At 30.2% G+C, this 17,034-nt stretch overlaps 1 protein-coding gene across 1 annotated transcript; it reads left to right on the top strand.

Moving 5' to 3' along the window:
• The first annotated feature begins 85 nt into the window (after nt 1–85).
• LOC148616477 (V-type proton ATPase catalytic subunit A-like) lies at nt 86–14,683 on the top strand. Its single transcript, XM_088583544.1, has 15 exons — nt 86–175; nt 2,064–2,160; nt 3,225–3,353; nt 4,372–4,461; nt 4,845–4,969; nt 5,989–6,126; nt 6,465–6,616; nt 6,959–7,121; nt 7,693–7,801; nt 8,258–8,495; nt 8,974–9,181; nt 9,966–10,025; nt 10,903–10,997; nt 11,872–12,043; nt 12,628–14,683. Exons 1-15 carry the CDS (start codon nt 173–175, stop codon nt 12,718–12,720), a joined length of 1,872 nt encoding a protein of 623 aa, XP_088439670.1. The 5' UTR covers nt 86–172; the 3' UTR covers nt 12,721–14,683.
• The last annotated feature ends 2,351 nt before the right edge of the window (nt 14,684–17,034 follow it).

Raw genomic sequence — 17,034 nt, 5'->3', positions numbered from 1 at the left:
TATTAATTTAATAACCAACATGAAAAACGGCCACTACCTTTCCATTTGCAATCAGTCATTGTTTTTATTTCGAGCAATCGGATCTCACCCGCAAAATATACACACCGGATGTTGTCTGCACATCTCTCATTGATTATCACATGATAATTTACAAATTCGATTTCCCTTCAAAATGGTAAGTTGTCTGGTGTAAACTGATTAAAAAACTAGCATTATTGCAATGAGCGACACCCTTATAAACTAACAACATATAAGATAGCTTTGGTTACTGAGAATGCAGTTTTATTGAAATGCTCTGCTCTAAGTCTTTACTTGAAATGCCAATGGATCAGCCTGCTTGCCGATCTGTGCTATTGGCGAATTAATATTAGCATTTGGCAGCCCCTTCTGATAGTAAAAGTTATCTTGGCTGTCTCAGACATATTGGAAAATACTTGTTTTTGTTGAGCATACAGTATAAAGTAGAGTCTAGAGACCACAGGCATTTGTTTCACATTAAAAAAATATCTCCCTGCCCCTGGTCTTTGGAAATGGAAGACGAGGGGATGATATTTTTTTATGTGAAACAAATGCCTGTGCTAGAGACACCTATACCCTACACTCCACAGGCACCAACATTATTGAAATTGCATTTTTTTTCTTTCACCTATACTTGGCCTTGCATACATACATGTAACATATTGTTCAAATTTGTAATAAGAATGGGTCTACAATTTTATTGATATCTACTGATATTCAAAATGTGTCAAATAACTTGCTCATTCATGTCACTAAAGGGCTTCTCTGTAAGATGTGAATTGTTCAAATCTGATGATGTTTTATATCCAGATCACAATAATTTAATTGTCAAATCGTCCTTGAATTTGTTACTAAGACAATTTGCTATTGTTGGTATTTTGATGAAAACAAAGATTTACGGCCATATTTGTGTCAAAAATTCTTCAGAAGGTTATTATTCCTACTAAATAATTGATTGTTGTCAAATTCTAGAGAAATTACATTTTTGTCAACATAGAAATTAAAAATATAATTATCAAGATTTTGTCAACAATCGGTACTTAGCAACAAAAATTGAGGAATAACAATAGAATTTCTTGTAAGGAATTATAAAATTCTTTTTGATTGTGCATACCAATTGTAAGTACTGATGTTTGGGTTTTATAAACTGAGAAACACATAAATAAAAAGAAAGACAACTCTGCCTCGATAAAAGAACAGCTGAAGAAAATTATGATTAAATGGAAAATGGGCTTGAACTGACATCAAGTATAATTCTGCATCACTATGCATGTTCATTTACTCAGATTTTAAAGATTTATGCTCTGTAAAAACAGAATGCAACAGGATGATGGTAATATTGATGAATTCACTATATACATGTACATGTATATATTGTTTGGTCAAACCTGTATGATCAGTGTATATTGGTATTAGTAAATGTACATTTGTATGAATAATGGGGGATTGTTTGCTAAGCAACCCATTTTGTCAGTGTATCATCACCAACAGTAACTAAAGTGAACATGGTGAAATGATTGAAAATTTTCAAGCAGTAATAAAGAACATGCCGATGGTCTTTCATGTAACACATTGAGGTCCTGTCAATCAGAATGAAGTAAACTTCATCCTGTGCAGTTATGTAAAGCTCTATTGTGTACAAACATCTGTTAACATGTTAACATACATTATACACTCATACCTGCTTACTTTAAAAAATCACCATGTTTTTTTTTGTTTTGTTTTTTTTTTTTTTTGGCAGAAAGACATGTGAACAGACCATTTAGCAACATATTTTGCAAACTATATGGATTTTACGTATTAATGTATAGATGACAACCTTCTATTATTAAAGGGTCTTTTTTAGTTCACCAAATTTTGATTGTGTTCACTTCTCCCATTTGTCTTTGACAGGGAGAAGTTTTTGTAATAGATTACATAGACAAAAATGTCAATATTGTTATTTTTTAAACAGAATTTACTAAAACACTATAACTTTTCCTTGTCATTGATGCCTAGATTAGGTAAATTTGTAGTCCCTGTAATTTGTTGTTCATATTCAATAGGCTGGTGGTTTAGATAGAGCAAAAAGCAGCATCCCCAAAATACGAGATGAAGAAAGAGAATCTATGTTTGGTAATGTCTTTGCAGTATCAGGACCTGGTAAGATTTTAACTTTAATTTAGGTATTAAAAGATGTGACTTTTTTTAAACAATTTTTACACAATACTGGTAATTATCTTTTATAGTATATGTTACCGTCCAATTTTTGACTAATAAGATATTCTTTTCAACAAGTTCGAATTGTTTGTAGAAAATTTTACATAAAACAGTGTAAATATTCATATGTAACTAAGAATAGAGTGATTATACATGTGTACTTGTATTGTACAAATTACAAATATGATATATATGTATGTATGTTTATTTTTCTGTAAAAAAATTTAGATGTGTATTATGGCACAGACTCTTGTATAGATAGTTGGTTCTGTAGTCTTTTGTGTCAATTTGTCCATAAACATTTGTTATCAATTGAATTTGTGCAGTAACTTTTGTATACATTGTAAGTGAACAGATTTAGGTAAAATTGTGAAACAAGGTTCATACCACAAGAAGTTTGTATTGACTAGGGGTTAGGGCTTGAACAGTTCTGGAAAAAGGGGCCAAAAATAGGTTTTAATTTTAAGGACTTGATCTCTGACAGAGCAAAAGAGAAAAGCAACACATTAAATTGTCAATTATCCAAAGACTAAAGGAAAACTGATTAGAAAATATATAATGATATTTTCTGAAATGATTGTTTATTTAAGTACCGGTAGTAGTCTTTTTAAGAATCATGCTAATTCTGTAATATTTGATGCACCCCAAAAAGGCTACATATTTTTATTTTTGTTATTAAGATTCTCTGTGGGTTTATATGATGAAATGTATATTCATTCATTTGGATTGGTCTGATCATAGGAGATAATTCTGATCTAGTTCTATTTTATTTTAGTGTCATTTACAGAGGTACATGTATCTCCCTTTTATTTAGAATTCTATAGTACATTCTTTACAATTTTGTATCTCCTATGGACATTGGTTATATGAAAAACCACATGTTAATATATAACATTTTAAATAAAATATCAAAAACGAAAAACTGTAGGCTTTCTAACCAAGTATCACATTTTGCATGATTTTTAGCTTGAGTACTTCTTTAATGCATTTCTTATTTTCCATTTCAGTGGTGGTTGCTCAGAACATGGCAGGAGCTGCTATGTACGAGTTGGTTAGAGTCGGTCACTCAGAGTTGGTAGGAGAAATCATTCGTTTGGAAGGTGACATGGCTACCATACAGGTCTATGAAGACACATGTATCCTTTTAACAGTTAATGAATTTTTTTTAACAACATGTTACCATTTTAACTCACAAAAAAAGAAAAAAAATAGAAATCTGAGAAAAATAGCAGCAATTATTGTACCCCCCTTTTTTTTTATTTATAGATAAAAAAAAACATTTTAAAACATCCATTCTTGTAAAATGAAAAACTTCCGAAGGGTAAAAAAAATATGGTAGTATATATCGTCACACACTCTGTCATGAAATTTGTAATTGATCATAATTTCTTTTCATGTACGTGAAAGTGGTTTATTTGTATTTTTTTATGACTTTTAAACTGCAGCCATTGATCTTACAATTGATGAAGAATGTTCTAAATTTTCTTCTCCACAAAAATTGAAATTTAAATTGTCTGTTATTTGAAACACTTTTTTTGTTTGGTAAAATACATTGCCAAAGTTTGCATTGGAAAAATGTTCATTCTCTTTTAAACAGTAAAGATACAACTGGTATATATTTGTTACTGTTATTTGAAGTCCATTTCTTCACAAATCTACTTACTCAGTAGTAGTTGTGTATGTCTGTTTTCAAATATAGATATATCAGTCACAATAGAATCATCAGTACTTAATTTTTAATCATGGGCTCTCTAACTTTGGTCTTAACATTATGTTATAATTTCTGTTGGTCATTGCCATTAGTATGATATTGAAAAGTCTTCTTTCCATTGACTGCTCTTAAGTAGTCGTCATCCATTGTTAACTTCTCTTTAAAGATCTTCTCTTCTGAAACCACTCAGGATTTTAAAAAACTATAGTAAATTGTAAAAATTTTCAATAATGAAATGATCCTTATAATAAGGTCTACTTAAGGCTTCATTTGGTCGAAGTTGTAGGATGACTCCTTGTTAGAGTTATTGCCCATAAAAGACGAAAAATGAACCAGGAGGGCGACCCAGGCTCCTGGGAGCCTCTTGTAAAGTATGTACATGTAACTATTTTAAATTGTTGATAATAGATAAACATAGACCAATGACCTTAACTAGATTTTAGCTGGTGTAACTGTGGGAGATCCTGTGTTAAGAACAGGGAAGCCTTTATCTGTAGAGCTTGGTCCAGGTATTATGGGTAGTATCTTTGATGGTGAGTATCTCATACTTGTACACACAAGAGCAAGAAAAACTATGATGAACATGTTTGTGAATATCATAACAGAGTTGCATTTGTAGTAATATGAAAAAAGGCATTGTATTGATTTAACATACCAGTGCTGTAAATGTATGCGTCAGCTTCTGAGAGATTTTCTTTATTTCTTTACTATAGCCAATATTCTTTAACTTAATATTTAAGTTGAATTATTGTGACTCTTTTATTTTAACTCTCTGGAAATTGTAATCCTCCCATTTATGCTGATACTAATCTATCCAAATTTCAAAACCATAGTTATTAGTGGAAAATAAATTGTGAATTCACATTTGTTTCAATTTAACTAGTAAAAATCGTACACATTTTATATTTGATTTCAGGTATTCAGAGACCTTTGGCTGATATTTGTGACATAACACAGAGTATTTATATACCCAAGGGTATTAATACACCTGCTTTAGACAGGAGTAAAAAATGGGAATTTGAACCACAAGGCAACATAAGAGTAAGATTAATTCTAACCACAGTTTTGGATTTTTTTTACGATTCAGACATTTGTATATGTCAAGTGCTAAGATTTTTAGGTTTACTTAAGCTTCTTATATGTTAATGTTCATTTACCTTGTACTTTTAGAATAGCTTCAATCAAAATGATTAGGCTCAATAAAAAATATGTGCGTTTACGGTCACTAGACCGACCCTAATTTTTTTTTATCGGCAATTTTCTGAAATTCTGGAAATCCCTGCTTTTTTCCCTCACCAGTACCGGTATTTATCATGTTTAACAACATTGGCAGCCAAAAAAAAAACCTGACCTACCGACCGACCCTATTTTAGGTAGTTGTATATATTTTTTATACATGTGTCTGACTTCCATATTTATGTTCACTGATGAAAGTATGTAGATGGGATATCTAATACATGCTAATCATGACCTCATGTAATAATATAGAAAGCATTGAATTATCGAATGTTTAATGTGTAATAAATTTCAATACATCTTATGTAAAATAAATATGGTAATTTCACTCTTGGACTTTCTACCACAAAAAAAAATCTCATCAAATTTCTCTTTTTATGTTAACTTTATTTGCCATCATTTATGATTAGGAATATCATTCAGCTGACCACAAAATACAAAATTTATTTGAAAATAATGTTAGATAATTTAGAAAATCTAAATAATGAAGAAGATAATCAATTGATTATTGTGAATTCATAGAATATAATCATCAGTGTCTAGAATACTTTAAAGATCGAACTTGTGCACAGAGTTCTGTGCACTCATTAAAGCTTGATGTTCCTCATCATTCATATTCATTTTTTCTATATTCAATCTTTCCAATTTATTATCCTGTTAATGGTTTATTGTAGGCTGGGAGTCATATAACTGGTTCATTGTAGGTTGGAAGTCATATAACTGGTTTATTGTAGGTTGGAAGTCATATAACTGGTTCATTGTAGGTTGGAAGTCATATAACTGGTTCATTGTAGGTTGGAAGTCATATAACTGGTTTATTGTAGGTTGGAAGTCATATAACTGGTGGAGATGTTTATGGTGTTGTTTATGAGAATATTTTGATTAAGCATAAAATTATGCTTCCACCCAGAGCCAAGGGAAAAGTCACATGGATAGCTGAACCAGGTTGTTATGATGTCAATGTAAGTCTGACCATAATTTTCTGGCTTTTCTAAGGAAAAGCACACAGTCATTGTAATTGTAAATGTTGTATGTTTTTTAACACTTGAAATTTTAACTATTGGCTTCTTTCTCTTGCATGATTATTGTAAAATATGGTGAAATTTCCAAAATTGGATATACTGTATATTTGTAGAATGCTGCCTAATTACTCCCTAAAAACTTACAGAAGAATCTTTTTGAAAATTGGTAACAATATAATTGATTCTTCAATTGTCAATGTGACATCAAAATCTAAGAATAGTGGGATGATGTTATTCTTGCAAAGTAAGAAATTTGCATGATGTTTTATGTTTACTAGGATGTTATATTGGAGACAGAATTTGATGGTGAGAAGTCCAAGTTTACCATGTTACAAGTATGGCCTGTACGTACTGTCCGACCTGTGACAGAGAAGTTAGCTGGTAATTACCCACTGCTGACTGGACAAAGAGTATTGGATGCTCTCTTTCCGTGGGTATTCTACATGTCTATTGTTAGAATCATGTATGACTTAGGAGTTAATGGTTAATTGTGTATTTATAATTACAAGATTGTGACTTTGAAAGAAAAAAAATGTGAATTCATTAGAATTACAAACTGAACAATTTTTCAGGACTTATGCCAGATTCTACGTGTTATTTAAAAAAAAATGTTGCAACAAAAACTGTCTTGAGTAGCAAAATCATAATATTTTCTGAATATATAGTTACATAGTATCTAAAAAAATAATTAATTATGTTAATATTTGGCATAATTTTTTTCTGTCTTTTGAATGATATTTATATTGCATTAGAAATGATTTTTGGGTTTTAGATGTGTACAAGGTGGTACAACAGCTATTCCTGGAGCTTTTGGCTGTGGTAAAACTGTAATCTCACAATCCCTGTCTAAATATAGTAACAGTGATGTCATTGTGTACGTCGGATGTGGAGAAAGAGGAAATGAAATGTCTGAAGTATTGAGAGATTTCCCAGAGGTACAATATTAGTCAAGTAGTTCATGAGTAGGAAAATATGTAAGACAGATAATAAGAAGTGCAGATTTATATGAATTTAATTTTTAAGAGGGATTTAAGCAATTTCTTTACTGTTTTCAATGTTCTTGGATGTCTTTATTTATCTAACATCGTCTCACTAGCACAGTATTATTTATAATATGTTTGCAAGTGACAGTTAAGACTTTTTTGACTGAAAACATCTGTCCCATTCCTATGAATAAACTTTCTGTCTTGACCTTTGACACTGACATAATACAATAAATGAAATGGTTGGTTTAAAATGTAGTTCTAGGTTATTTTTACAGACATTAATATTAAATATAATCATGACATTAAAGCTAGTAATGCATAACACTGACTGGCCCATCGAAGTCTGGACTATTGATAGGACTTGTGTTGATCATTACAAGTTCATCCAGGATTTAAGAATATAAACCACTAGATTTGAGTTTTTCTGAATATTGGATTTTAAACTTTATGGAAGATAATATGATTTATTGAATTACTATTCTTTTAAGGGAGATACTAGAACCATTATTTGATATTTCAGCTAACTATGGAGGTAGATGGTAAACCAGAAACTATTATGAAGAGAACAGCATTGGTTGCCAACACATCTAACATGCCTGTAGCAGCCAGAGAAGCTTCTATTTATACTGGTATGTCTGACACCTAATACATACACTAAATCCTTGTATATATTATTATTGAAGTTTGGTAAACTATTCAATACACAGACAATAAACTAGTACAATTTATGAAGATGAAATTAAAAGTTTTTGACATATATTCAGGGATTGATGTTCAGTTGATATTGCAGCCTATACATTTACTATTAAATTCTTATCATTTACTACTTCATTTCAAATTTCAAATTAAGGAATGTTTTTTTTATGCAAACTACCTTTTCCATACCATGTAGATACAAAGCAGCCATTTTGTTTACAAAAAAAGTTTTCAATGGACTAATTCAGAAACTGTATTGAATTCTGGGATTGCTATTGTTCATGATGTCCCTTGTAGTTTACTATGCTGAAATTTGAATTTCTGAATTGGTCAATTAGTCATGATATTTTCCAGTTATCTTGTTATTTTTTAAAATTAATTTCTTTCAGGAATCACTTTATCAGAGTACTTCAGAGATATGGGTTACAATGTATCTATGATGGCTGACTCTACATCTAGATGGGCTGAAGCTTTGAGAGAAATCTCAGGTCGTTTGGCTGAAATGCCTGCTGATTCTGGTTACCCTGCATACTTGGCTGCCAGATTAGCTTCTTTCTATGAAAGAGCTGGTAGAGTTAAATGTATTGGTAACCCATCTAGAGAAGGATCTGTCAGTATTGTTGGAGCGTAAGTTTTGTTTCTTATATGATGAGAGTATATGAATGTAAGGTTTTTATTTGTTGTGTTGTAGACATAATTAGAAGAATTGTCTGTATGCACTGATGTTTTCTTATAAATTTACAGTATACAGTGATAAAGAATGAATCTTTTTTTTCTGACATTAAATTTTAAACACAGTAAAAACGGAAAGCTTTTTTGTTGGTTACATACTCTGCCTTTTTTCTCATTTCTTTGTTTCTGTTGAAATAAATCAAAATTAGTAATATTCTTGCAATGTACATTTTGTACTTGTATATGTTCTGGAAAATTATGTGATTTGCATTTATGTCCTCTCCTAGACAAAAATATACAAATATAATAAGTCAGAAAAAAATTATACGGACATTCAGATAAATAATGATAAGTTTCTCAATATAACTTACTTATTATGAGAAAGAATATATTGCAGCTTATTAATTTTATAATGTAAATTGTTATGTTTCAGTGTGTCTCCTCCTGGTGGTGATTTCTCTGACCCTGTAACCTCTGCTACCTTGAGTATTGTACAGGTGTTTTGGGGGTTGGACAAGAAGTTGGCACAACGTAAACATTTCCCTTCCATTAATTGGTTAATTAGTCACAGTAAATATACAAGAGCATTGGATGAATTCTATGATAAAAATTTCCCAGATTTTGTACCTCTTAGGAAAAAGGTTTGCTATGTCTTTTTTTCTCCATTCTGTTATATATGGAAATTGACTCAAATGATCCTGCTGTTTTGTTGTATGTCAAATTGAAGTAATTACATAGCATTTGCTCTACTTGCTGGTATTGTTTTTTTTTGGGGGGGGGGAGTAAAATAGAGAACATTACAAGTTACGTATACTTGACTGTATAGTTTAATGGAAACAAAATTTCATTCATACATCCAGACGTCTATTTCAAGCCTTATTTTTAGGTTTATAAAATGTGGTAGGTTACATAAGAATTAAGTGTCAGTCTCTGTAAGAATCAGGTAGTGGGTGAAACAGGGTATGAAAAAAAACACATCATTTTTATAGCGTTATTTGATTATTTGCTTCTTCAGAATCAAGGAGAAAAAAGATAATATTTTCCATATCATGTTGTTACATTGAATTATAATTTCACTGAAATGCCCTGAAAATGAACATTTCAAGAGCAGGTAATGCTGTCAAAAACCTCATTTTTCTAACATTCTATTGAAAAATTTCCAGTGATGCAGAGCTCAAATAATGGTCTTTTCAAATAGAGAAAGTATCCTTGAGTAATATTACATTGTCAGATCGTAGGGGTTTTAGTATGCACGATTCTAACTTTTCCTATTTTGCCTGATTCTTATAAACACTTACAATTAAATGAGGAAATTTAGGAAAAAAAAACAGTAGGTTTTATAGTCTTATTTAAATACGGTAAAGTATCAAAAGATAAATATTTTTTTTTTCAGTATTTGAAATGTTTTTTTTTTGTCTTTTCTAGTGTAAAGAGATTCTTCAGGAGGAGGAAGAATTGTCTGAAATTGTACAGTTGGTAGGAAAGGTAAGAATTAATATAGAATAATGGCAGTTTAAAATGTGAGTGATGGAAATTACACCAGAGTAGCACAGAAAGCCTGTTTAGTCTATGTTAAATATATTTAACAAATTTTTTTATATTTTTATTATTTTCCAAGAATCAATTAATTGTTACATTAGATACATGTAAATACTGTAAATGTTACAAAATATGCACATACAAATATAGATATAAGTTATATGCTTTTCCAAACTAAATGTTATTTACTGTTTTACAAGTTTAACTCTACAATTTCATGATAGAATTTTCAACGATATATTGTCACGGCATATAAAGTTATCATAGTAATGACCCAAGGTAACAATGTTATGATTCTTAATCATTTTTTGGATACCATAAAACAAAAATAAATCATTTGGGGGAAAAAAAAGCAAAAACAAAAAATAATAATAAAATGAAGCATAGAAAGAATGATTTTTAATAATGAAGAAGAGAAACCTGATGATGAAATTTCTATAAATGTTTGTTATCATGCCATGGGTATTTATTCTATCATGATATTTTACATAATATATAATTTTATATAATGCAATTGAAATAATTCCATAAATTATCAAAATTTTCCTTTTTTTTTCTTACTGCGATTGTTTTTTCACCCATATATAAATCTTATATTTAACATTAATTCAAGTATGCTGCAACTGACTTCCGGATTTTTCATGTAGTTCATGTTTGAAGGCCTTAAATGTAGAAATTTATAAAATGCTACTAAGATTTAAAAGTGTTATTCGTTCTATGCAGGTACAATATGGATTCTGATGCATTGTCAATCTTAGCCTACAATTGATTTACTTGCATGATTCAAATGAGATTCTTAAAAGCAATTTTTATCTTTTATTAGGCATCATTAGCAGAAGCTGATAAAATTACATTAGAAGTAGCTAAACTAATTAAAGATGATTTCCTACAACAGAATGGTTACACACCATATGACAGGTAAGGTTGATCTAGCTGTGTTAATTATAGAAGCTTCCTTTACATCCCCAACAATAACAGGTTTCTAATGAAATATTAGAGACAGAATGTTAGAGACAAGGAAAAGAGTAGCAACATTTGAAAGATAACTTGTGCAAAATTTAGAATTAAAAATGAAAAATTGTTTTTTTTTGGTAGTTCATCACAAATTAGCTCTACCATTGTGTGTGATTTATTATAATTTCCCAGATAAAATAGTGAATGTTAATGAAACTTTATTTGAAATTTTGCTTTATGGGTCTTTTAACTGTTTATCTTTTAATTATTGTGATATGTCTTGTATTTTGCTAATGCCCATTTAAGAAATTAAATGTACATACAATCCCTATATACTGTATTCCATTTATTTTTGTAAAAAATTCTTTTATGAATAAATGTAGTTTCTCTAGATGTACATACAAAGTGAAAGTTCATGTTTTCAACAACAAAATTCTGCTTGTTTACTTATATAAAAAGAATGAAACATTTATAGGGTATGTAAGTCTCGTCATGTGACCCCGTGGTTTCATGAGAATAGGTTCTCGTCTACAATTCAAATGCATGGAGATTCTTCTTTAACAGCATTGAGTTAAATATAAAAAGCAAAATATCTTTTTGTGTAAAAATACTGATAAAAAATGACAAATGTCTTGTTTTACAGGATAAAAAGGTTAAGAAAAGCATTAAATTTTGCATTGTGACGCAGCGTTTCGATTTCCCGGAAGTAAACAATGAAATGCAGATCGGTCTTCGGATTTCAGTACGTTCTTAATCGGAAATTCCAGAAGGGAAACTGAAACTAGAACGAGACTTACAAATCCTCTAGTTTTTAACTTACCTTTTTTTCTGTTTACAGATTCTGTCCATTTTATAAAACGACTGGAATGTTAAAGAACATTATAGGTTTTTATGACATGGCTCGTCATTCCATAGAAAGTACAGCACAGAGTGAAAATAAAATTACCTGGGCAATTATTAGGGATCAAATGAATGATCTGCTATATAAACTTAGTAGTATGAAATTCAAGGTATGGTTTAAGTAGTCTTGTTTTCGCAGTACTAAAAATTTAGGAATTTTTTTTTTGTTGATGTTGTTCAACTAGATTAAAATGGTTTGGCATACTCTTAGATATGTAAAACTTGATATTAGAGGACTTACAAAAATGCAAATTGTTCTCATTGAGAAAGAAAACAAAATTGTATATATTTTCACAAAACATCTAAAGTCAAAAGTTTTCAGTTATTTTGTTGTTGAATAAAAAATATATATTACACAGATGACCAAGTACTGAGACCTGAAGCTTGATATTCTTGTCCTCTGTATTCAGTTGAGCTCTTTATATGGCAGCATATGGAAATAACCTTTCATTTAGAATTTGAAAAATTTATTTAAAGTACTTTCTTTCCAGATGAGTATGTTACATCAAAACATATTTAATATTATCAAGATTTGAAAGTTTAAATATTAACAATCTTTTTACCTGTATCAAGTGATGTTTTTGTCCTCAAACATATATTGAGTAAGTCAAATAATTGTAAAAGAGGTGAACATTTAATTTTAATTGTATTTTATTGAAATCTGTAATTTTTTTTTTTTTAATATTAATTTTAGGATCCAGTAAAAGATGGTGAAAAGAAAATAAAGGCTGACTATGAAGAGTTGCACGAAGAATTACAGCAAGCATTCCGAAATCTGGAAGATTGATGACTGTTTAATATATATTTAATTTATAATCATGACAATACCATGTAAACACAAGATGATTGTGTAGTAAGCTAGTATTATCATTCTGTACAGGTTACACCAAACAGGTCTCTTGTAACAGTCTTGATATTATTCAGAAGTATGTAGGGTAGATAGAAACTAATAGAAATTAAAAAGTTTGATCTGACAAGTGGTTAAAATTTTCTTCATCATGAATATCTTGTGTTGTGTAATTAGGTCATTAAAATAGTACATTGTCTAGTATACATTCATTGGAAGATTTATACTAAAATATTGTTATGATTTTGTGACTGTATTTTCAGTTTTAAATTCAGATATTTCAAGGTTTTCTAATAGATAAATATAATGCCAAACAGATTTTAACATGTTTGTGTGATTAGCATTTAATTTTTCAGGGTCAATACATGTTTTTTGTTATAAATAATTGTGCAGGAGAATCATCCTTTGAGAATCTGATTTCATTAACATTGTTCATAGCTTGGAAGTGTTATATTCATTATAGTGTGAATGAATTTGTTTTAGGCAGACTTATTATGAGAATTGTAACATTAAACGGATCTACCTTGTTTGGTATATCTACGTTGAAACTTGTCAAACAATATTTTAGTGCATGAGTATTGTGCATTTTTGTTGAGACTCCCAAGTTCCTTTTGATTTCCTAAAATCGAAAGCATTCCTTATATTAAGAAATTTTTGTAGGCATATTAAAGATCTGCGTATTATTTTCCTTTAATCCCCCAATAATTAGTTTCTGCATTTGATCATAAACCCAACTTGTAGGAAGATAATGACAATACATGTACATGCATGTGCCCTTTAGATTATAGTTTGTCCCAGTTTCATTAGAACTTAGCAATAAATGTAATGTATTAATGCTCTCTGTGATATAATTTTGTGTGTGCATGTGGAAACTCTTTAAGTTCATTTTCCTTTAGAGCAACTGTCAAAAATTGTCTCATTTGCATTTTACATTTTGTTCTATTGAAGTGACCATGGCAAACAAGGACCATTGTTAATTCTATTTATATAACAGGTATGTCCATTTTACATGGAAATGTACTTTTAGTTCTATGTAATAGTGCAGTTTTCAGTCATATAGTGCTAATTATACAATTACTGGTTAATTTAGTCCAATACATGTATTATTGGAAGAAAATGTGGTAGCTTTTAGCAAGATTATCTTTGTACCTCAAAATCGTGCTACCCTTTTACAAAACTATTTTCAATTCAGTCAGTTTGTAGTTGTCTTCATTGTCAGATGCAGTTGATTAGGAATTGAGTTTTTTTCATTGTATGACCCTGGATGGGCAACAAATATTTATTCAAGTGTCTGTTATGTTGATCATTTATATCTTGCTGTACTTACTAGTATGATGTCTCTAGTCGTTTGTTGAAGCAATGAATAACATTCCATTGGTAAAGCAAAGTTGATGGTTAAAACCGAGATTTTATTTAATGTCTTTAATCCATATAGAAAAGACAAACATTCTGTCAAGTACTTGTAATGTTTCCAAATTTCTCATTTACAGATGTTCATGTTCTTACACATTCTTTCTCCGGAATAATTCATTTTATGGTTACCAGTATCTAATGGTTAACCACATGTAGTAAATGTTTACAAAATTTTATTGAAAGAAATTTGAAAAAAAAAGGTATATAAGGAAAGTAACATTAATTCGTTGTCATAGTTCTTTACAAAATTTTTTACATTTGACCTCAGGATTAAAGTAAAATTTCAATACTGCATGAAGTGTCATTAGAATTTCACACAAATATTGTGATATTGTTACAATGGAATATTGAATGTGCTGAATATATTGTGATTATTGTATCTTTGATACACTGCACATGGATATTAATATTCAGTGTTAGATAAATTTGTTATGTTAGAAATTGTGATGCATTACACATATATCAGATATCAAATAAAACTGAAAATCTCTTAGGTATGTCTGTAATAGGGCTCAAACAATGCATTATGTATTCTTTGTCATTTAAATGAGTTATCTTTAGTTTTCTGGAAATGAAAAGGAAGGAATACTGAAGGAAAAAAAGGGGAAATCTTTCAGACAAGAGACAATAAAGAACATCAAAAAGACACTCGATTTGAAAGCTGTACACTTTATGAAAACATTAACACACAAAAAGGCAGAACACAAAGATTTTAAAATCTTGATGAATTCCAATGCTCTGGAAAAGTTAGCAATTCATTTCTCCTTGCAAAATGTTAAATACAAGAGTACCATTCAAATTTCAAAATCAAAAGTATGAAAATAGAAAGCCTAACCAAGCATCATGAAGTTTTACTAAGTATAATACAAAGAATGAAGCCTTGGTGTTTTATGAATTTTTAAATTTTAAAAGTTACTACTTCATTATTTTGTTGATAGATGGGGATGTCATTGTTATTGACGTTCACACTCCGACTAGTACATTCTCATACATCTTGACTTTACTGTAGCATTATCTAAGCAAAGAAAAGCATAACATTTCAGTACTTGTCTATTGCAAGGAGGTTATGAAAAAAAAGGAGCAGTCATAAATAAACTTAACTGTCCGAATCACTTCATTGAGATAAGTATCATGAGACACAAATAAGGATAATGAACTTTACAGATAGAGATCAAATTAATCGAATTGCAAATTTAACACTTTTGACAGATAACCCATTGTAATGGACTTAAAACATTTCCTTGAATGAAGGAAAAAAACTTGCTACGGTTGTTGGCAAAGAAAAAACAACAGATTCTTATAGTGAACACAACTATTTTCATTGACTTAAAACAACCACGACCGTGAATGAACAAATGAAAAAAAAACCAAGCCTTGGTCATTGACAATAGAAAGAACAACTTGTCATTGATAATGTGATGACCAATTGTATTGAATTGAAATAACCATGACCTTAAATAATAGAAAAGCTAGCTGTAGTTGTTGACAGAGAAAAAAAACCCAGCTCATTCTCAATGATAGAAGAATAATCCATTGCATTAAAAAAAACACGACATTGAACAAAAGAAAAACTGTAATCATTGACAGAAATAAAATAAAAAAAACCAATTAATTGTCATTGATTGAGGATATATTAATTGACTGGAAATAAAGGGGAAAAGTTAGCTCTGGTCATTGACAAAGAACAGTTCATTGTTAGCTCACTTGGCCGAAAGGGCAAAGTGAGCTATTGCCATCACTTGGCGTCCGTCGTGGAGTCCTCGTCAGTCATCGTTAACAATAGTTAAAAACTCTTATCTGATACTACAGAACCATTTAGAACCTTGGTATGAATGTTCCTTATGGTATTCTGCGTAGAGCATATATGGGGATTTTTAATCTGTCGAAAAACATATGGCCACCCTTACTAAAAATAGAACGTATGGTCGGAAAAATCTTTCTCATATCTCCAAAACAGTCAGATTTATCAAAATCCAGACATATGGTAAAAGTGTTCAATATGATATGATATACCTGAGATCAAATGTTCGTGTAAATTTGATAAGCTATGGTGGAGTAATTTCCCCCTTTTTACTTTTTTTTTCTACTTTTTATGTCATTTCTTGCGAAAAATCTTTCCCCTGACATTACCTGACGAATTAGAACAAAAACAAGGTATGATTGTTCCTTAGGGTGTTCTGCATTGAACTGATGTGTGGATTTTTGATTCCTTGAAAAATATGGCCACCGATATCAGAAATAGAACATAAGGGTCGAACAGAAGTTTTACACATATATCTCCAAAACTGTTGAGTTAAGTTAAGCCAAATTCTTACGGTCAAGTATGACGGTATCTGTGGTGAAACTTTCATGTAAATCTGGTAAGCCATCTTGGAGTTATTGCCCTTCTTCGTCATCTTTTTGCTATTTTTATAATATTTTCCTTTAAAATATTTTCTTCTCAGAAAATACTGGACAGAATTTAATGAGAATTGATAAAATTGTTCCTAAGAAATGAGCGTTAGGAATTTCTAACCAAGGAAACAAAAACAAAAACAAAACAAAACAAAACAAAGCAAAAAACTTGGGCGCTTTTACAATAAATAGTATGTTGCTTATCGAGCCATGTGAGCGATTCAGGGTTTTTAGAGCCACTGTTTATTGATAGAGGATACTCTCATTGTAACTGACTGGAAACGACCATGACCTTTAATAAAGGAAAAGTAAGGTGTGGTCATTGACATAGAGATAACAATTAATTATCATTGGAAGTGGATACAATCATTGTTATTGACTGGACACAACTATGAAAAGATAGTGATGGTTTTATAACGTTGAATATATATTGTTTAAGTATTATTT

This window comes from Perna viridis, chromosome 5 (assembly GCF_037379345.1).
Source record: "Perna viridis isolate PV_CMFRI_1.1 ecotype Kerala chromosome 5, ASM3737934v1, whole genome shotgun sequence".
Classification (NCBI taxonomy): Eukaryota; Metazoa; Mollusca; class Bivalvia; order Mytilida; family Mytilidae; genus Perna; species Perna viridis.
This window is presented reverse-complemented; position numbering and strand designations above follow the sequence as displayed.

Bases quoted from the DNA above. Each gene is read 5' to 3' on its own strand.
- LOC148616477 (XM_088583544.1), top strand. The intron at 8,496-8,973 runs GTAAGTTTTGTT...GTTATGTTTCAG, and splicing joins TCTGTCAGTATTGTTGGAGC to TGTGTCTCCTCCTGGTGGTG. The intron at 12,044-12,627 runs GTATGGTTTAAG...TATTAATTTTAG, and splicing joins TTAGTAGTATGAAATTCAAG to GATCCAGTAAAAGATGGTGA.